The sequence below is a fragment of the Acinonyx jubatus genome, chromosome D4 (genome assembly GCF_027475565.1).
Source record: "Acinonyx jubatus isolate Ajub_Pintada_27869175 chromosome D4, VMU_Ajub_asm_v1.0, whole genome shotgun sequence".
In the NCBI taxonomy this organism is placed as follows: Eukaryota; Metazoa; Chordata; class Mammalia; order Carnivora; family Felidae; genus Acinonyx; species Acinonyx jubatus.
In genome coordinates, this window is record NC_069391.1 from 12,149,009 (window position 1) to 12,171,946 (window position 22,938).

The window sequence follows — 22,938 nt, forward strand, 5'->3', positions numbered from 1 at the left end:
TTAAGCTAATTTTTGTATATGGTGTGAGGTAAGGCTGCAACTTCACTCTTTTGAACATGGCTATCCAGCTGTCCCACCACAATTTGTTGAAGAAAAAAAAAAAAACCCTCTCAATTGAATGGTATTGGTAACCTTGTCTAAATCAGCTGATCACAGAAATATGGTTCTATTTCTTAATGTTCTATTTCTCAAATGTATTCCAGTGATCTATATGACTAGCCTTATGTCAATACTACACTATCTTGATTACCACTGCTTTATAATAAGTTTTGAAATTGCAAAGTCTGAGTCTTCCAACTTTGTTCTTCATTTTCAAGATTATTTTGGCCTATTCAGGGTCCCCTGAAATCCAAAATGAATTTTACAACTGTCACATAAACCTCTACACAGATGTTACCTAGGATTATGATAAAGACTGCACTGAATGTGTAGATCAATTTGAGGAGTAATGCCATCTTCAGAATAAGTCTTCTGATACATGAACAACGAATGGACTTCCATTTATTTAGATCTTCTTTATTTTCTTTGAACAATGTTTTACAGATTTCAAAGCCTAAGATTTGCACTTTTGTTTAACTTCATACTATTTCATTCTTTTTCATGTTATCATAAATTGTTTTTTCACTGTTACTTTAAGGTTGTTCATTGCAAATGTATACAAATAAAACTGATTTTTTGTACATTGATCTTGTATCCTACAATATTGCTAAACTTCTTAGTTTTAATATATATTTTTTTTAGATTTCTTAGGGTTCTCCATATACAAGATCATGTCAACTGCAAACATAGTTTTTACTTCCTTCTTTCCAATCTGGATACCTTTTATATTTTTGCCTGAGTGCCCTGGTTGTACCCTCCAGTACAATGTTGACCAGAGGTAGTTAAGTGCATACATCCAGGTCTTTAGGCTGAACTTAAGGGGAAAGAATCTACTCTTTTACCACCAAGAAAGATTTTAGCTGTGAGTTTTTCATAGATGCTGTTAACCAGGTTGAAGAAGTTACATTCATAGTTGATTTTTTTTCTCAATTTCTTTATTTTCATAAAAGGTGCTGCATTTCAGCAAACATTGTTCCTGTGTCCACTAAAAACGATCATGTAGTTTTGTTTTTAGTTCCATTGATACATTACATTACCTTAATAGATTTTCAGTTATTAAACCAACCTTACATTCTTGGAGTAAATCCCACTTGATCACAGTATGTAATTCTTTTCATATACTGCTGAATTAATAAGTATGCTTGTATTTTGTTGAGGACTTTTGTGTCCCGATTTATAAGAAATATAGGTATGTAGTTTTCTTGTGATGTCTTTGTCTAGTTTTGGCATTGGCACAGTATCTTCCTCATAGATTTAGTCAGGAAATATCCTTTTTTTTTTTCTTCTATTTTTGGGGATAGTTTGTGAGGAACTGGTATTCTTACTTAAGTATCTGGTAGAATTCAGGGAATAAAGCCATCTAGGTAGGCCAGAGCTTGCTTTATGGGTACATTTTTTATTACTAATTCAACCTCTTGTTATAGGTCTATTCACAGTTTCATTAGTGTTTTTCTAGAAATTTATCCATTTCAGTAAGTTCTTTTTTGGCGTATTACTATTCCTAATAGTCCCTTATAATCCTTTTTGTTTAACATATGTTTGGTAGTATTGTCTTTTCTTTCAGTTCTAATTCTAGTAATTTTTTTCCTTGGCCAATCCAAGGTTTTATCAATTTTATTAATCTTTTCAGAGAACCGGGTTGCTTTATTGATTTTTTTCTCTATTTTTCTATCCTCTGTTTCATTGATTTCTGCTCTTATCTTTTTTTTTCCTTACTTTGGCTTGTTTTACATTTAGGTTGCCCTTCTTTTTCCAATGTCTTAAAGTAAAAGATTACTGATTTGAATTTTTCCTTCTTCCATAATACAGGAATTTACAGGTAGAAATTTTCCTATACATATTTAAGCTGTAACCCATAATGTCTGCATGCCAGGTCTTTTCCCATCTTTTATTTTAAATGTTTCTATTTTTGTATTTAAAGTGTGTCTCCTACTGAGAACATACAACTGGATCATGGTGTTTTATACACTGCTGATGGTTTTTTTAACTCTATTGCTTAATCCATTTTGTTATTCTTGACACAGTTCAATTTAGGTATGCCATTTTGTTTTTTAATTTTTATGCATCTGTTTCATGTATTTTCCATTCCTTTATCCATCTTTTATTGTTTTTAGTAGTGAATATTTTCTAATATAGCATTGACATTTCTTTAGTGATATAGATATACATACATATATATACACACACCCCATCTCACTGGTTGCTCTAGAACTTACTGGGTATTATCTTAATTTATTAGAATCAGTTTCTGATTTATACTAATTCTAGTAATTTAGCAGTATTCCCTACCATGGCATTATTATACATATTATATCTATGTTACAAATCCAAAAGATTTTTATAATTGTTCCTTTATAGATTTAAAAGAAGGTGAGAGGAGAATATACATTTATAGCTTGTTATAAATTTATCAATTCTAGCTCTCCTTATTTGTTCTTGTGGCTTTGAATTACCATATTAAGTCATTTATTAAGTTGTAATATAGCTCTGCTTCTACTTCATTTTTGTGGCTGGCAAATACATCATATTTATGTTATAGGTAGAATATACACATATTATATATACAAAAGAGAAGAAAAAATGTACTTATACGGTCTCTATTATTATACAATTATCTTTAATAGTGCTAAGGATTAAAATTATTGTTTGAAGTCACTTGCTTTTGGCCTGAAGAACTTTTAGTATTTCTTATAAGGTCGTTCTGATAGCAGTAAATTCTCTTAATTTTTGTGTATTTCAGAATGTCTTTATTTCAGCTTCAATTCTAACCAATAGCTTTGCTAGGATTCTTGGTTGAGTTTTTTCTCTGAGCACTCTGAACAGGTTATCCCACTGGCATCAAGCCTCCACTATTTCTGCTAAGAAGTCAGCTATAAATCTTACTGAGGTCTCCTTCTAGGAACCAAATCATTTTCCTTTTGTTCCTTTCAAGATTTCTTGTCTTTGGTTTTCAACATTTTACTAAGATAAGCTTTTTTGTGAATCTTTCTTAATTTATCTTAGAGTGTGGTAAGCTTCTTAGATGTGTAGATTATTATTTTTCAATAAATAAATGTGGGACTTTTCAGACTTTATTTCTTCAAACACTTTTTCTGCTCATTTCTTTCTTCTGCCGAAACACATGAGTATGCTGTTACACTTAATAACATCTCATCTTTCTCAGAGGCTTTTTTCATTTTTCATTATTTTTTCTTTCTGTTCTTTGGATGTTTCTACTAATCTTCAAGTTTATTAACTTCTTCTTTAAGGAGTGCCTGGCTGGCTCAGTCAGTGAGCATGTGACTCTGTTTTTTTTTAATTTTTTTTTTTTAACGTTTATTTATTTTTGAGACAGAGAGAGACAGAGCATGAATGGGGGAGGGTCAGAGAGAGGGAGACACAGAATCTGAAACAGGCTCCAGGCTCTGAGCTGTCAGCACAGAGCCTGACGCGGGGCTCGAACTCACGGGCCGTGAGATCATGACCTGAGCTGAAGTTGGCCGCTTAACCGACTGAGCCACCCAGGCGCCCCTATGTGAGCATGTGACTCTTGATCTCAGGGTTGTGAGTTCAAGCTCCATGCTGGGGGTGGAGCCTACTTAATAAAAAAAAAATAAAAATTAAAAAATAAATTAAAATAATAAAATCTGTTTAATCCTTTCTTTTAAAAAAAGCAAATATGTTATGGTATACTCGATGTGCATCATGTGTCATCCTTGCACAGGGGCCATGCTGGTCTTCTCTGTATCATTACAATTTCAATATATGTGCTCCCAAAGTGAGCACATGTACATTTAAATGCATGTATTTTAAATATGCACTTTGGTGAATTCTGGCATATGTACACACAAGTCAAGTCAGTGGACATATCCATAATGCCCAAAACTCCTTGTGCCCTTTCTACTCCTACTCTTTTTCCCTGTCCCATCATCACACCCCCAGGCAACCACTGAATGGCTTTCTGTGACTATAGATTAGGTTTGCATCTTCTACAATTATACATAAGTAGCACTGTCTTTTCTTCAGGGGGAGGGCCTGTCTTCTTCCACTCAGCCAAATTATTTTGATATTTCTTATGACTATGGTAAAAATAGTTCATTTTTAAAAAGATTTTAAACACTTCTGATAATTTTTTATGAAAAAAATCTATGGGAGGGTCTTTACTTTTGTTCCAATTTTATCAAGACTTAATTGAAATAAAACATTGTATAAGTTTAAGGTGTACAACATGATTTGATAAGTGTATATATTGTGAAATGATTACCACAATAAGGTTAATACATCCACCAACTCCATTTCTGTGTGTGGTGAGAGCATTTAAGATTTATTCTCTTAGGTACTTTCAATTAATTATATAATACGGTATTGTTAACTATAGTCCCAATGCTGTACATTAGATCTCCAAAACCTAATAACTGCATAACTGAAAACTTGTATTCTTTAACATCTCCTTTCTCCCACCATCACCTCCTACCCCTAGCAACCACCATTTCACTTTGACTTTGACTTAGATTCCACATACGCATTGTGGAATGTGAAATGTTATGTGTCCATTTTGCTTGTTTCAAAATGTTTTTTGATTTCTCTTTTGATTTCTTCTTTGATCCAGTGGTTGTTCAGGAATATGTTAATTTCCAAATATTTGTTGATTTTCAAATTTTCCTCTTGTTATTAATTTCTAACTTCGTACCACTATGGCTAGAAAAGATATCTGGCATCATTTCAGTCTTCAATTTGTTAAGATTTGTTTTGTGACTTAACATATGATCCATTCTGGAAAATATTCTGTGTATGCTTGAGAATATGTATTCTGCTGTTGGGTAGAATGTTTTATATATGCCTGTTAGGCCCATTTGGTTTAAGGTATAGTTCAAGTCCAAAGTTTCCTTATTAGTTTTGTGTCCAAATGATCCATTGTTTAAAATAGACTACTGAAGTTCCCTATTATTATCGTATGGTCTATTTCTTCCTTCAGATCTATTTTGCTTAATGTATTTAGGTACTCTGATGCTCAGTACATATATATTTACACTTGTTATATCCTCTTAATGAACTGACCCATTTTTCATTACATTATACTCTTTGTCTCTTCTTACAGTTTTTGAGTTAAAGTCTATTTTGTCTGTTATAAATTTAGTTATCCCTGCTCTCTTTTGGTTTCCATTTCATGGAATAGCTTTTCCAATTCTTCACATGGAGTCTGTGTGTGTTCTTAAGGCTGAAATGAGTCTCTAACAGGCAGAATACAGTGGGAAGGTCTTATTTTTTTATCCATTCAACACTACATCATTTGCAGAGTTTGGTTCATTTGCATTTAAAGTAATTATTGATAGGTATGAACTTATAATGCTATGTTATTGTTTTCTGGTTGTTTTGTAGTTCCCTTGTTCCTTTCTCACTGTCTTCCTTCATGAACTGTTATTTTTCAAGGCGGTATACCCTGATTCTCTTCTTTTTATCTCTTATGTAACTATCATGGATTTTTGCTTTGTGGTTACCATAATGCTTACATAAAACATCTTACTAATACAACAGTATATCTGACTTTCATAAAACTTTAATCATATACAAACACACCACTCTCAACATTTTAGAGTTTTGATGTACATATTAACTTTTTATATTGTATATTTGTTATATCATTCATTTCATATATTATTAACTTCATTAACTATAGTTATTTTTAATACCTTTGCCTTATGATTTATTTTGAGAGAGAGAGAGAAGGAGGGGAGGGGCAGAGAGACAGAATCCCAAGCAAGCTCCATACTGTCAGTGTGGAGCCTGACATGGGGCTCACAAACTGTAAGATAATGACCTAAGCTAAAATCAAGTCAGATGCTTAACCGACTGAGCCACCCAGGAGCCCCAAAATCTGTCTTTTATTTTAGACAGTTTTATTATAATGTGTCTTGGAAAGAATCATTTTGGGTTAAAATCTTGGGGAAACCTATAAGCTTCATGAACTTGGATGTCCAAATCTCTCCCCAAATTTGGGAAAGTCTCATTCATTATGTCTCAATAAGCTTTCTGCCCACTTTCCTGTCTCTTCTTCTTTTGGAACACTAATAATGCATACATTGTTTATTTTAATGGTATACCACAGTTTGCGTAGGCTTTCCTCACTTTCATTTTTCTCCTTTTTTCAGACTAGATAATGTCAAATAGTTTTCTACCTCATAGTAATTTCATCTGCTTGATTCAGTTTGCCCTTGATGATTTCCATTGCATTTGCATTCCCTAAAGTGGTGATGACTGCTTAAGCATGTGGTTTCTCCTTATCCCACAGAATCCAGTCTCTATGCATGCTCACTAGCCATCTGCAAAGGATCATTTTGACCATTTTTTTTTAAATGTTTTATTTATTTTTAAGACAGAGAGAGACAGAGCATGAGTGGGGATGGGGCAGAGAGAGAGAGGAAGACACAGAATCTGAAGCAGGCTCCAGGCTCTGAGCTGTCAGCGCAGAGCCCAACGCGGGGCTCGAACTCACAAACTGAAATCATGACCTGAGGCGAAGTCGGACGCTCAACCGACTGAGCCACCCAGGCGCCCCTCATTTTGACCATTCTTGCCCTCAGGGGCATGCACAAGAAGGCAGTCACTGTGTGAGGGTGTGTCTGAGTGAGCTGCAGAGAGCTTGGAGGTACCCATGAGCCAGTAGGGGAGACAACCCCAGTGGCTCATGAATGGGCTTCCTCATGGAGCTCCCAAAGCAGTTAATAAAATGTGTCTCTTTGATATGTTCCATTCCCAGCTTTAGATGCTCTTCTCCCAACTATCCACCCCCCAAGTCGTGTAGTTCACAATTTGATATTTTGGATGAAGTAAGAAAGAAGTAAGCTTTTGGGAGAGTATCTCACACAGCTGTGGAATCCAGGTATGCAATCACCTGCTTTCACTTTCCCATATGGAGGAAATCATGGGCTGAGTAAGTCTTTACTGGCACTGACGTGTGTGGTCTTAGGGGAAGGGTGACACAGGTAAAGTGAAACTGCTCCTTTTATTGTCTTCAATGGATCCAATCTTGGATGTTTTTTCTCCAAGTATACTGAAACCTCTCTGACGGGTTCTTCAACTTCCACAAAGCCTCTCTCATCCATGAGCAATTGTCTAAATCAGTGTTCTCTGAGGATACGATGGTAGAAAATTCCTTGAAAATCCTGAAAATGACTACATTTTGATGACATCACCTCTCATTCTTTTTTGCCAGTTGAAATTTATTATTGAGCCCCTCTCACTGAATCTCCCATTTCAGTTATTGTGCTTTTCCACTTCAAAATTTCCATTTGATTCTTTTTTATAATTTCTATCTCCATATTGATATTCTCTATTTGATTTGACATCATCATACTTTATTTCTTTAAGCATGATTTCTTTAGTTCATTGAACTTAATGGCTACTTTGAAGAGTTTGCATATTAAATCCAACATGTCACTCTCACAAGCAGTGTCTGCTGCCTGATTTTTTTTTTTTTTAATGATGAATAGGTTATTTTTTCTTGTTTATTTGCATGTTTCACAATTTTGTTTTGGAAACTTGACATTTTAGATAATATACTGTACCAAGTCACAGTACTGGTCTCCCCACTCTGGGACATGTTATTTTTTATGCTTATTTAGCAGCTAGATGGTTTATTTTAGGAAATTCTATTCCCCTAATTCCTATAGTGTTAAGCCTCTGCCATTGTTCCTCTGGGATGATTTGGCTTTACCTGCAGACATCCTGGGATGAGAGCAACTTTGTCAGAGTGCTTGGTCTCTTTCTCTGACCATACCTAAATGTTAAACTCCACTAATATGGCCAGTTGCTCTAAAGTTTTCAACAGTGCACCTGAGTACAAACTACTGCACAGAATAAACTAATCAAATTGACATTAGTTTGAAGGGAGAGTTTTGGAGGTCAACGTTTGAGATTTGTTCTGACACTAAGAGTCAGTTTCCTCCTAGTAAGCCTACAGTTAAATCTATATGTCCAATCAATCTACCGAACTCTTCTCAGTTACCTTTCGCCACAATCTCTATGGTTTATGAGACTACCCTTAGGCTTGAACTTCTCTACACTCTGCTATAAATAAAGTCAGTTTCTCTGGGAAGAGATCAGGAGCTGTTTTATGATGCCCTTCTCATTACAGAGAAAATCTGTAAGCCACAGCTATAAAGTTGGGAGGGTGGACAATAACATGCTTTATTTTGAGTGACACCCCATCTCTAGAAGCTGAGTGCTTGGAGGGTGTAGGACTTGATATAGTAGTCTCAGGTCTTTTGCTTGCCTGTAGTGGTGTGGAAGCACTACTTTAGAGGCCAAAGCTAAGGCAGCTGGACTCTCAATATTCTCAGCAGCACTGTGCCCAAAGTAGAGCCTCTATCCCAAGAACAGGACTGAGCAAAAAAAGGGAGCCCCCACCACTGAGTCACACTTGGCTAGCAAAATGTAGCTGGGGGCAGGATGAGAAATGCAATCACCCTGCTCTTCCCAGAAGACAGCCCTCCAGTGAGGAGCTGGGGGGAGGGGAAATCCTGTCTTCTTGATTGCACTGATGTGGAATGGAGTGGCCATCTTCCTCAACTGGGATAGGTGAGGAAAGCAATGGGCTTGGTTAAATACCACAGATTCTTTACCAAATTTTAGTAAATTTCCTCGAATAAATGTTTCTTCAGTTGCTATATTTCCTTTAAAACATTTCCAAAGACTTTAAATGGTTGTTTTTTTTTAAATAATTGTCGCCAATTTTGCTAAGGAATGGGTCCAGAGAGCTCCTTATGCTGCCATGCTGGAAATATCTCTCAGCCAGTGAGCTTTTTAAAATGTAAATCAGATCATGTCCCCATTGAAAACTCTCCAACACCCTCCCTTCATGTTTATAACAAAGTTCAAATTTCTAAGCTCTACAAAGTTCTACATGATCCAGCCTCTGCCAATCACTGGATAGCATACTTTACCACTTTTTATTTACTTTATTCACTCTGCTCTAATCTTTCTGTCCTAATAAGAGTGGTCCTCCTCAGGGTCTTTATCTTCTTGTTCCTTTTAAAAAGCTCTTTCCCAGCTTTCTCCATGGTCTTCTTCCTCATTTCATTCAGGTCTGTTTCAAATGTCATTTCAAGACATTCTCTAAAATAGTAACAGCCCTTCACTCTTTATCCATGTATCCCACTCTGATTTTCTTCACAGCACCTAAATTTACTTAACATATTCATTTTCTTATCTGCTTAAAGTCTGTTTTAAAGTCTGAGAATAACAGCTCTGTGAGGGCAGTGGGCTTTGTGGCCTTATTCATCACTGTTATCTCCAGTATTTAGTACTTGGCACACAATCAATACTCCATAAATAGTTTCTGAATGGATAAACATAAACAAGAATGGTAATATTTTTAAAGCTATTTACATTTTAAATGACATTAACCAATAATGTTTTTATTTATATCCATAAAAAGAATGATCAACAGAGTATGTGAAAAGTAATCGTTTATTTGGCTTAGAAAATATAACAAACTGCAGTGGCCAATAACCAAGGTATTTAATATTCAGTTTCGATAATCCTAAAATTTATTTATTTATTTTTTTACAAATAGCATTGCTGACCTGCCCTTGTCTTTACACTACATATACTGGGCCCAAAAGAAATAATTAGAAATAAACTCTAATTTAATGGGAGAATAAAAACAATACTTAAATATTTATATCATGACCACTAGTTTTGAGAGTTGGGGTATTAGAAAATTTAGAAGCTAGTCAAATTGAAACTCCTTAATCAAACATAAATTTGTCACCATCACTAATTGTAAATAAAATTAAGCATTAAGAAAGTTAGGATATTATTTCCATTTTTTCAGTTTCACTCCATATACCTTCCTATTATAGGCCAAGTGCAATGAGCTTAGCAAGGCTAAGCAAAAAAATCTTAGGTTATGGAGTTTTACCTTGAGTCCTGTTTTCTCGTCATCACTTCCATTATTTGTAGATGGTGTCTCATCTCCTTGCCTGGAAACCAAGACAAAATCTTCACTATTAAGAGTAGATACTGAGTCTGAGGAGACACTGATTTTTCCAACAGAAGCCTTGTCATCCATGACTCAAGAATGAAGCTCAACTCATGAATGATTAAATATTTTAAAAATGCCTGAAAAACAAAAACCATAAAGATACTCATATAGAATGTCTGCCAGATATTCAGTTATGCTCTAATTCTTACAAAATACATATGGAAAACTTAAAAATAATACTTCCAAAATATTTTCCCAAGACTTTACTTATAATTTAGGCTTTTTATTCTAGATAGTAAAGGAATTTGATGCTATTCAGGGCCAAGATATTTCTGATTTAAAATAAATAAATAAAACATAATCCCTTGAGAACTGCCTACCTACAGTGATTTCTTTGGCATATGTTACAACTCTATTCTTGGACTCTGAACACTATAAAGTACTAAACTTCTGTTTTCTACTCTTTAATCTGTAAAACTGTACACATAAATAAAATTGAAAGCACATAGGACAATAAGGTTTTTCTAATATTATTGATACTTAAATTTCAAATATTAATAAGACGTTTTTAAACAATAAAATTTCATATTCATCCTCAAGAGAAATAAATTCAAGACAGAGCAAGCAGAAATTCTAAAGCTGGGAAATACCTTACATAGCAAGGAATCAGAAATCCATTAAAAACTCAATCTTCCCATCCCATGGTTTCTTAAGAGCTCAACTCAACACGAACATTACCAGTAAGAGTTTCATGCCAAAAATTCCCAGCAAGAAGTATAAAAATATGTCACTTATAAAAAGCCACTCAATTATTTATTGACTCCTGGAATAAAACTTAAACTCATCTACCATTTAAAAGCCTGGTTCTGCATACTTTATGGCTATGTTCCCATTTGGTTGCCAAAACAGCAACAGAACAAACAATACAACATACTCAGAGAGCTTTAACCAATAAACAAAAGTAGCTCCAAGCTCCATGCTCATCGTGTACCTCAGAGAGGTAAAGTTTCTGAGAGTCTGTTTAATCTCTCCAATTAAGAAGTCCTGATTTATGCTTTGGGCTTTCAATTGAACATACATTTATTGAGCATACACCATGTGCCAAGCACTATTTTCCCCCCAAAGGCTCACATCTAAATAAACACCTGGCAGTAGGAATTACACAATCCCTGAATATTATACTTCAAAAGAAACTCAGAAATAATCAATACTGTTAAGCAGATGAGAAAATGGCAACTCCAAGAGAAGGTCATTTAACTAGGCATAACTAAGGCTCCAACCCTTGAGTACTCTTTGCTGCTTTCTATTTAAATTAATTCCCTTGCTTAAATGACTATCACAGATTTACATTTCATAGGACTAAATTTAAATGTATAGTATGGCATTCAAAGACACTTCAAAATGTACTTATTTGAAAATTTTTAACGTAGTTTTGCTTCATTCATTCAATGAATACTTATTAAGTGTCTAGTGTATAAAGAATAATACACGATAAACACACGAGAAATTAGATTCTTGCCCCAAAGGAGTGTATAGTGTAGCAGAAAACAAAGGCACATTGAACAAGTTAATAGGTACTGATTTAGGGTAAAGAAAACAATGGGAACATGTTGGGACAAGGACCTAGACTAATTTCAGCTGAAACCAGTAGGATATTGTATGTCAATTATACTTCAATAAAAAAAAGAGAAATAGATTAGAAGAGGTAATGTACTTGCTAAGGATATATATTTAAATACTCCCATGTTATTTGCCCTCACTGGATCCTCTTCCTGAAGTGATTTCTTTGCTTCTGTACTCCATCAACTCCAACTCATCATTCATGATGTAACTCCTCTTCTCCTAGTAGCCTACCCATCCTCATCCCAGAACCAAATAAATTGCCTGCCTTATTTCTGCTCCTATAGCATTTTACATTTTTTATATTATTACAATGTATTACAATTTGATGGTGAGTGCCTCTTAACTTAATCTTCATATTATTTATTACACAGATAAGAAAATTGAGACCTAGACAGATGGTGTAACTTGTTCAAGAAAATGGCTGTAATGTAACTGGTTAGAGACAAAGCCAAAAATTGAACCCAGTTATCTATGATTCCAGAAGCTATACTTTTTCGGTCAGATTATGATGCTTTTCCAATGACACAAATTTGAGCCTTGTCCAAAAACAGTCAGGATTGGGTAAAGGAACCTTTATCTTTTATAGAACTAGTAATTTAGTAATTTAGGCAAGGTTTTCATGCTTAATTAGTCCTTTCCCATTTTTTAAATTGTGACTAACAGGATAGCACAGGGCCTGGGAAATTTCTCTAAAGCTATGATCTGAGACATTGACAACTTTCTATAATACTCTAGACTCAAAAAAATAATATACTTTGGTATTTACACTATGGAACTGAGAAGACTTGGCAGACTCAAAGTTCAACCTATTTCCTTTGAGGAGGTGATAGGAAAATACACTTTATAAAATACTATTTGTTTTGGCACCTGTAAAAAACTGAATCACTCGGTGGGAATGAGTTTATCAAAACATGAAGTAGTACAGGAAAATTACAGTAAGATTCCCCTTCTCTGGCCTCCACAATAAAGAGGTGTCCCAGAACTTGGTGTACTCCTGGAAAAATTGTAGAGTATTCACAACCTCTGTCTTGAGACCACATGAAGTAATTTTGTTTTTAATCCCTCATACCATTTGCCACAAGAAGACCCCTACTGTAATTCTTCATCCTTCAGATTCCAATTCTGAGTTTAAACTAATGGACAAAGCAAACAAGCTTCTTCACCAAAACACGCTGCGCTACCATGTATCTTCCTACCTTTCCCCATACTATCAATCACCACTTGACACACTTTACATTTTAATCATTTGTTTTTAAATATCATGTAAGCTAGAACCTAAATTCCATCAGGGCAGAGATTTTCGTCTGTTTCATTAACTGCTATATACTTAGCACCTGGAACAATGCCTGGCACACATTAGGTGCTCAAATATTTGCTAAAAAATAAAGATAAATGGCAAATAAAGATGGAAAAGAGCAAGAGCCACCCAATGAAAAGGTAAGATCATCTTTTATAGACTGACAATAAGAAATCATATTTATGACAGTAAAGCACACAATTAAGATTTAGGAAAAACCCAAGTTAGAATAATGACAGTGTAAGCTTCGTCATAATGAGCCTGAGTTTTCATAAGTGAAATGAGGTACTATCTACTACTATATAACTACTAGAAAACACAACTACTATAAAAATTACTAAGGAACAGGTGTACATCTCATTTAACAATACATATAGAACATCATAAGCACCCAAGAGTTATAGCTTTTCAAGCTAACTTCCAATTTTAAGAGAAATAGTATCAACTAATTGAAATAATTCAGTTTAGGAAACACAATATTAGGACAAAATATATAAATTTCCTATTTTCCACATTCTAATTTGTTTACATGTAAATAAATGTGAAGGAATACTCTAAATAAAAATGTTTCATCTTTGTATGATATTTTACAGATTACTAAAACATATACACTCATTACCTCATTTTATCATCCTAACAATTCCATAACATAAACAGAGTAAGGATTTTTATCCCATTTTAAATAAGATAATAGACTTATGCACACCCTGGTATTGGTAGGCACCAACTGTTTCCTTCTTTTATGCAAGTGATCCCCTAGACCCCAGCATGTCTAGTTACTAACAGGGAGAGGTTGATGAGTCAAGTCCAGGGATGTTTCCTTCTCTATCTCCTTTTATAAGTCAATAAGTCATGTAAAACTATAGGTAATTTTGTTTATGCAGCCTCCTGCATCATACCCAAAAGTTCAAATATGTTATATTATTCACAATTTCTTTCACTACTTGTATCCTTACTGACATATAAAAGATCCCTAGAGATTTTCTAATTGAAAATTAGCTTTATGCGGCACGTGGATGGCTCAATCAGCAGAGCATGAGACTCTTGATCTCAGGGTCATGAGTCTCAGCCCCATGTTAGGCATAGAGCTTACTTAATATAAAACAAAGAAAATTAGTCTCACGATATCAAAACTCTTTACGAACTTTTTGCCTAAATTCACTGTTCTGTACCCTAAGTGACAGGGTACTATGCTTAGGGTCCTATGCTTAACTATGGACTTCTACAAAGATCATGGCAAAGAATGCACCTCGGTCTTGCCAAAAGAAGATTCATTTTCATTCTCAATCTCCTTTTAAACACTAGAGACCCAGCTAATGGAGAATAAAATAAGAAAGAACTGCCCATGATAAATGCTCTTCTGATAGTCCTTCAAAAGCAGTGGACATAATCAGTGTTTACTTACTTTTCAAAAACTTGAAGTCTTTTTTTGGACGGAGTACTATCAGATTATTTGTATTGTTTTTTAGTTACTAACATTCAGAAGAGTAACATAAACAGTGAACTTGCAGTGGCATGAATTTGCCAATGTGCAATTAGTAGAGGCAAAAATCACCTCCCAATAAGTGACCTACGTAACTTGATAAAAGAGGTGTGAATGATACTTGTAATTGAACTTGACATGCTTGAGACAAAATGTGGTAGTTCCCAGCCACTATTCCAGGGCTCTAATGTATCTTTACTTCCTTCGTTTTCTTGAAACTCTTTCTTCTTGAAGAAGTATTAACTGCCTCCACCTCTACCACTTCAACAGGACACCCCACTCAGAGAGCAATCCCAATGAAAAATCTGGCTCCCCTACCTCTCACCAACCCTCACTGAACCTCTTAAAAAACGTATTAAAACCTCATCTGTAGCCCCGGCATTTTGTTTACCCTCTCCTAGCATCATCTTGGAAGGAAAAAAAAAAATCAATCAACAACAATACAAAATTTCAAAACCCAAAGAATTCTTTACAGTTCTCATCATCTTTTACCACTGAAATAAATGAAAATACTGACCATTTCCTTATTCTGAAACTTTTTCTTGCTTCCATTTTCTACCTCCCACTACCTTTTCTCAGCTGTCACTTAGGTTCCTTTTCTTCTGCCCATTCTTTAAATTCCACCCTGTCCCTCTTCTTTTTCTACTTTTCTCTGACTTTCTCATTAGCTCACATGGCTGTAACTTTTTTCTTGTTTTTGGTATGCTGATGATACTGTTAGTTCTACGTTTTCTCCCTAATTCCATATAGCTACTCATGTTATGTTTTCCTTTCTATTCAGTATTAAGTGTCTGACAATGTGCTAGGAACTATGTATAATGTTATGGTGAGGAATAATAGGTAGTCTTTACCTTTGATAGGCTTACGAGCAGTAGAAAAAATGGACAAATAAACAAGTAATTATAAAACAGTATAGTGCTTGGTAAAAAATAATGGTATGCAAAGGATGTTGTGAGAATACATAGGACAACTCTGCTACATGTGTCCCACGGCCACCTCAAAATCAATGTCACGTGTCCAAAGTAAATTCCCATCCATCACATAAGCATATTCTTCCTCATAGGTTCCCTATCCTGGTTAACAACCACTGATCCAAGACAGAGATGTCAAAAAAAAGTTCTCGTTTTCTCATTCTCTCTTGGAACTCTAAGGGATTTTAGTTCCAAAACATACCCCAATCCTATTCCTTCCTTGCCATCCTTCATGTCACTGACTTGTGAGTACTTCATGCTCTTTCAACTTAACTGCAACATAAGTCTCCCTTTCTAGACTCTCTCTAGGCATTGATTATCAAGGTCCCACAGCTAACATCTAAAATTTAGATCTGATCATATATCCCATTCCTTCCTCAAAACCTCTGACTACTCTTGACTGAAAATGGAATAAAATCCAAACTGTCTATATCATTAGTCTTCAAATATGGAGACAATCCATCATTCTAGTCTTATCTCCTTCTATCAAACCACACCAGAAAAATCACCAAATATGTCATGCATTTTTATGCTTTCAAGCCTCTGTTCATGCTGTTGGCTAATCTAGGAATGTCTTCATTTCTCCAGGTAGTCCTTCTCCCTCACCAGCAATCTTATGATACAATCAAAGATTCATATTCTATCTCCCCATTTCCTTCTGCAATATTCATTATTTTGCTCTAGGGCTCCTAAGGCTTTTGTTTATTTGCTTTTTAATTCTATCACAGAACTATAGCATTTATCACACAGTAAAATAATGTTATACCTCTTTCCTACTCCACTATATTGGTTGGTCATTCATTCCAGAAATAATTACAACGTATAAACCACTACAGTAAATGCTGGGCATACAATGAGCTCACACAGTCCCTGTGAACTATCTGTGTACAGGGATGTTAGATTTTATTCATATTATTTTTATATCCTTGCTTACTGGCAGCACTCAATAAATCTAGTTGAACAATACTCTTTAATCAGTGGTTTCAGTGGTATGGTCTAAGTAATGTGAGGAGGACAAATAACTAATATGCTATACTACATGCTGTGACTTGGGGAAGTGGATATGGATGACAACTGGAATGAAGAGACTCAAAAAGAACTACTCTTGAATGTGCCTGGCTGACTCTTCATCAAATTTCCAACTGTCAAGCCCAAAGGCAGTTAACACTGAGCCAGAAAACATACCTCAGATTCCTTTTGGACCAAAACACTCTCTTATCACTTCCCTCTCACTACCCATAATTTTTGTTGTTCAACCAGTGAGCAAATGAGTACAACTTTGGGAAATCTTAAGGGGAATACTTAAATCATCTCGCTAAATATAAAGAGACAATACTACTTATTAGTTACTATGGACAATTAAATGTCCAATATGGTACTAAAAAGCTTTACACGCATTGTTTCTAATGTTCACACAAACTTTGCCAGAAAGACGTTAACTTCGTATGACAAACAGAGGCTTAGACTGATTCAATAACCTGCCTAGGTTCATAGATGAAACTGTGGGTCTTGATCCAAATCCAGGTATCTAGGTGCTTCTGTCCTTTTCTGGAATGCATCTCTCCTCTTAACTCTATTCTCTCCCGATTCTAATTCATCTTCTATGTAGCTACCAATTTTATCCTTCTAAAACACAGACCTGATAAGATTGCTGTCTGTTCAGAAAAAAACAAAAAGGAAGAAAAAGAATCAAGTCTCAAAGAGGCTATAACAGGTCAATCCTCTGGGTTTGTAGCCCTTTAAAATTAAAGTGGACAAAGAAGTTCTTTTTGTTTTTAATCACACTATATTAATCTCAATTTTTTCTTTTTTCCTTGGCTCCAGAGTTTGTTTTCCTGCATTGGTTTTCACATGAATTTCTCATAGCCTAGCCCTGGGAAGGGTGGGACAAATCTAACAAAACTCAATGGAAAATCATCCCTTCTTTATAAAAGTAAATTCCTTTCCACCACTACTAATTGCTAAACAATAGATGTGTCTTTGTTGAAGTCTGACTCTGAATTTGAGGGCTGTTTCTTTGAATTATTTTTAGTGAGCTAAGAGAACCATATTAATTTAAGCCTTCTGAATAATTCCAGCTTATCTTAAAAAACCAAAAAAAAAGAAAATAAAGCAATCATCTTGGGCCTACAGCACTTAAAAGCAAGAAAAACCGGCTTATCTAAAAGTCATCACTAGGCAAATTTTAATTTGCAATGCCTGTGACAATTCACTTCTTTAAACTATGAAGTGGCTCTTTTAGTTCAATTCCAGATAAACTAAAAAAGGATAATTATAGGAATACAGAAATTAATAAGACAAAAGGATTTAAGTTTTTTAATTTTTAAAAAAATTTTACAGTTTTAATCTTTTTAAAGTTGTGGTTAAATATACATAACTTTACCTTTTTAGCCATTTTTAAGTGTACAATTTTGTGGCATTAAATACATCACACTTACGTGCAACTATCACCATCATCCATCCATTTTTTGAACTTTTTCATCTCCCCCAACTGAAAGTCTATATCCATTAAACACCAACTCCCATTCTCCCAGGCAACCAACACACACTATTCTCTGTCTCTATGAATTTGACTACTCTAGGTACCTCAAAAAAGTAGCGGAATCACACAACATTTGTCCTTTTGTGGTTGACTTATTTCATTTGGCATAATGTCTTCAAAGTTCATCTACATTATAGCGTGTGTCTGAATTTCCTTCCTCTCTCAGGCTGAATAACATTCCATGGAATATACTACATTTTTGGGGTGCCTGGGTGGCTCAGTCGGTTGAGTGTCCGACTTTGGCTCACGTCATGATCCTGTGGCTTGTGGGCTCAAGCCCTTTTTCAGGTTCTGTGCTGACAACTCAAAGCCTGGAGCCTGATTCAGATTCTGTTTCCCTCTCTCTATGCTCCTTCCCAACTTGCACTCTGTCTCTCTCTCGCTCTCAAAAATAAGTAACATTTAAAAAAAATTATAAATATGCTACATTTTGTTTATCCATTCATTGGTCAATACAAGTTTTTAAAGCCTAATTATAACATTATAGGATCTTTAGAATAAAACTCACAAAATCAATACGGTAAAGGGCCTAAGGAAGACAACCAATGTTTTCAGTTATTTCTCACTTTGTCATGAGTAATGAAGCTTTATTAAAGTTAATAGTCTGGTACGATATAAAAAAAAAAAAAACAGAACTCCTCCTTGACATGACTCAAATAATGTTGTAGCTGCAGTGTTCTGATATGTGAAATGAGAGTACTGAACCTTTCTATTCTTTTATGAATGAGAGTAACCAGGAAAGTAGCCAGGCCAGGTGTTGTCCAGTCCTAATCCATGATGTAAGCATAAGCAGTTCCATTTCTGCAAATACAGAAACTAAGTCTTGGAGTATTCAGTAGCTTACTTTCAGTCATATACTAAGTAAGTGCAAGATCTGGGATATTACTGATTCCAAGTTCACACTCACTCCCCTATATCTTGATACCTCTAATGAAAGGTACAAGAGATAAGAAGATGAAATGTACACAAAATAATTCATTTAACTGAGTTGATTATTTGAATGCAATACTGTTGACACCTAAAAATACATAAATAAACCATGTTGCTGGGGGTGGGGGGGACACATCCGACTTTGGCTCAGGTCATGATCTCTCACGGTTGGTGAGTTCCAGCCCTGCATCGGGCTCTGGGCTGACAACGCAGAGCCTGGAGCCTGTTTCAGATTCTGTCTCCCCCTCTCTCTCTCTGTCCCTTACCGCTCACACTGTCTCTCTCTCTCCAAAATAAATAAACATTAAAAAACAAAAACAAAACACACACACACACACCAACCCATATAGGTGATTTCCCCATGTTCCTGTGGATATTTTAGGAGACAGCACTTCAATTTTTTCCAGAACTCTAGGTAAAAGGACTTTATGCCACTTCAACACAGTAACTCTGAACTAAATATTTAAATTATTTGGATGCCATTTCCACAACAGAAACCTAACTCTGGGAACACAAGAAAAGTAGCTTAATGCTAACGTACTACTCATTCACAAAGTCAGATTGTATGTCTGACCTTTCTAATACACATTTGAAAAAAAAAAGTTTCCTCATTTTTTTCTTTCTCTGGAAATTTCTAAAGCATAATATAATTTACATTAGTGTTTTATAAGTCTAAAAATATGAACATTTTTAAAATTTCTATTTATTTTGAAAGAGAGATGGAGAGCAGGGGAGGGGCAGAGAGAGACAGAGACAGACTCCCAAGCAGGCTGGGCATTGTCAGCACAAAGGCTGATGTGGGGCTTGAACTCACAGCCTGTGAGATCATGACCTGAGACAAAATCAAGAGTTGGATTCTTAACCACCTGAGCCACCCAGGTGCCCCTAAAAATATGAATATTTTAAAGCAATGCAGGACTGCCCAAAGACTTTCCCTTATTTTAGGAAATTAGTCAATATAGTTCCTTCTCATCCACAGTGAAGATCTATTCCATTTAGAATGGCAACCTGTCTACACTTAAATCTTAAATGTTTATTTTATTCAATTGTCCTTAAATTATGTAAGTTTAATGCCAAGCAAGCAAATTAATTGATAGAGCCTAAAATAAATGCAGTAAATACAGTTTCTCTTTTCCGTAACTTCTTTTTGATTTTCAGGGAAATGTGTGTAGACAAAACACAAATGTTTGGCACAGACATACATGTTTTCTGCACCTTCTGACACAAGGTGGCCCTGGTCCATAGTTATACAAGGGTGGTGGGACATTCAACAAGTGTGTTGTACAGAGCAACCAATAAACATTCAGTGCACACCTTCATTCATAGCATCAGAATCAGCACTGTGTAAGATTTAAAATTTCACAAATAAGTCTTAAGAATACCTTCTTATTTTGGTATCTAATTTATGTTAATAAAAAATAGGTATCAAAAAATTCACAAATATTAAGTTCCACAGGTGTTTTTAAATCTGAAAAGATTGTTTCTCATAACCAACAGCAAAAAATAATTAAAAATAAAATTTGTTCCTGCTAGGAAACAATTTTTCTAAAAGAAATATTAGGTTTTGCGGTTAGACAGATTTCTGATTTTTCTTCAATTCACAAAGAATTCAACAGGTAGCTACAACAAGGATATAACCATTTCTCTCCTGCAGATATATCAGAGGTCTATTTATAGAAAATCGTGTGTCACAGCAAAAGAGATTTACATGACATGTTCCTACTCTTACATTGCCAAAATCCGTTATCAGCATACTTCAAGGGTATAAAAGAGTTTATTACCTCTATACTAAAAATATTAAAATGATTAACTTGTGGCTCTTCCCAGTATTATACAAATGCCCAACATTTAATCCAATTTAGCCTTGCATGCTGTCTCTTAATACCCTTGATATTTAAAATATATTCCCAAAGGAAGAGTTTGCCAATCAGTTCCTTTTTCTGATACAAAGGCCATCTTCTAAAAAAGGGAAATAAGATTATAACCAAAGGTTGTTGGTTATAATTACCAAAATGTACAAATAAGGGAATAGAAAAATAAATTTTAATAACAGTCAAATTAAAACTTTACAGTTAATAACATTGTTGTTAAAGTTATCATAGACACTAATTTGCTAACGTACGTAAGTAAATGACAGACTTTAGTATGGAGAAGAATTTATTCCCAAAAAGATTAATAGATCCCAAAAAGCACTGATTTATAATATAAAAGTGAATGCAACCTTAACTAGAGATATGTAACAACCGTGCATGAACTCTTGAGAGATATGGACCTCCAAATCTGGCAGCACAACCATACAATTAAGAAGATACACTTCCTACTTTAGAGCCAAGGTCAAACAGACTTTAAGGTCAGGTATAAACTTAAAAATAAGGGCTTTATTTTTACTATTTGGTGATCCACGGAAAAGGGGATCTGGGGGGAAAGGTCAGGCCTGATAAAACTCTACTATGCTGGAAAGAACAATCTTCAAAAGAGTCTCATTGATTACTTCAAAGATTGGGGTTACTTTGGAAAGGGAGAAACTTCCAGGCTAAATTCTATAAACTAAAGTGGTCATGACTTGCAAACTGCCATATTGGCCAGTCTGTACAGGAAGAGAAACAAGGCTGTTAGGGTCAACAAAAGGGGTTATAAGTTTAAATATCTATCCAGTAGTGTTTTGACTTAAAAGTTTTCTAAAGAATCAAGATCTTTCAGAACAACACAGAATAGGAGGTGAGGGATTAGGGATGGACCAGGTAACCAATTTATGCAAAAAAGAAAGCTGTTTAATTGATGTACTGTTTTTTCATTGATACCCAGGGATGTTGAGTCCTTGGCCTTGGATTTTCTTTGTAATCTAAATCTATAGAAAACCAATAAAACAAGGCAGTTGCATACAAAGCACCCAAATGTCATGCCAAACTCTGCTTTATGCATGTTGGTTAAATTAGCAATTCTTTGATATTTGAGTTCTACCTCTGTGAAAGATTTAAAAGTTCATTTATTCCATATGCTTGAGAAGTATAATCATACCTAATTATACTGAAAACTACAAAGATATTACAGGCATGTATATGAACTATATATGAACTTCAGCACACTAGTGTCCAAAAGACAGTCAACAGTAGTGCTGATTTAAACAAATTATTTTCTGAATTCTGTACTCAAAGGTCACTTGTGAAAACAATCACTGGGAAATGATGAGACCTTCAAAGTAGGCTATGTATTAGCTGGAAACATGCTCAATAACAATGACTTCCTTTTAAAAAAAAATTGTAATATTTATTTTTGAGTGAGAGAGAGCGAGAGAGCGCGCGCGCGAGTGAGCAAGGGAGGGGCAGAGAGAGAAGGAGACACAGAATCTGAAGCAGGTTCCAGGCTCTGAGCTGTCAGCACAGAGTCTGATGTGGGGCTCGAACCAATGAATCATGAGATCATGATCTGAGCCAAAGTCAGACATTTAACTAACTAAGCCACCCAGGCACTGCCCCAACAATGACTTCTTTAAAAGAGTTTGGGCCGTGAAGTTTAACTGGAAATACACTCAATAAAAGAAAATTACTTCTTTAAAGAATCTGGGCTGTAAAGTTGAGATATATTTGTGGAAATGAGGTTTCTTCATGTACATAATGTGCAAAATACACATCTTTCAATATGCAATACGAAAGATAGGGGTTCCCTCCCCGCGTAGGGCTCTGTGCTGACAGCTCAGTGCCTGGAGCCTGCTTTGGATTCTGTGTCTCCCTCTCTCTGTGCCCTTCCTTGCTTGCGCTCTTTCAAAAATAAACAAACATTTAAAAAAAATGTTTTTTAAATAAAAGATAGGAAACAGGTGTCTTCACTTTTACAGTATCCCACTAAACAACCACTTAACCCAGAGTAAGCATGTGTGACCTGCTAATAAAACACTATACAGGGTGCCTGGATGGCTCAGTTGGCTAAGCGTCTGACTCGATTTTGGCTCAGGTCATGATCTCAGAGTTCATGGGATGGAGCCCCATATAGGGCTCTGTGCTGACAGTGAAGAGCCTGCTTAGGATTCTT

General features: G+C 35.2%; 1 protein-coding gene and 1 non-coding gene across 6 annotated transcripts in view; both read right to left on the minus strand.

Annotated features, from left to right (window-relative positions):
- The window catches only part of RABGAP1 (RAB GTPase activating protein 1), a 178,280-nt gene that overhangs the window by 142,923 nt on the left and 12,419 nt on the right, over nt 1-22,938 (minus strand). For 4 of the 5 annotated variants that reach the window (XR_003412844.2, XM_053204654.1, XM_027035046.2 and 1 more), the window contains exon 2: nt 10,001-10,200. The exons of the other annotated variant lie outside the window; for it this stretch is intronic. Coding sequence is in view for 3 of the 4 variants with exons in the window: in XM_053204654.1 (XP_053060629.1) it covers nt 10,001-10,150 (150 nt within the window). In the remaining variant the exon portion in view is untranslated. The remainder of the gene's footprint in view (nt 1-10,000; nt 10,201-22,938) is intronic. 5 annotated transcript variants of the gene reach the window in all.
- On the minus strand, nt 3,754-3,864 carry LOC113592919 (U6 spliceosomal RNA). Its single transcript, XR_003412922.1, has one exon. It is a non-coding gene; the product is annotated as a U6 spliceosomal RNA (small nuclear RNA).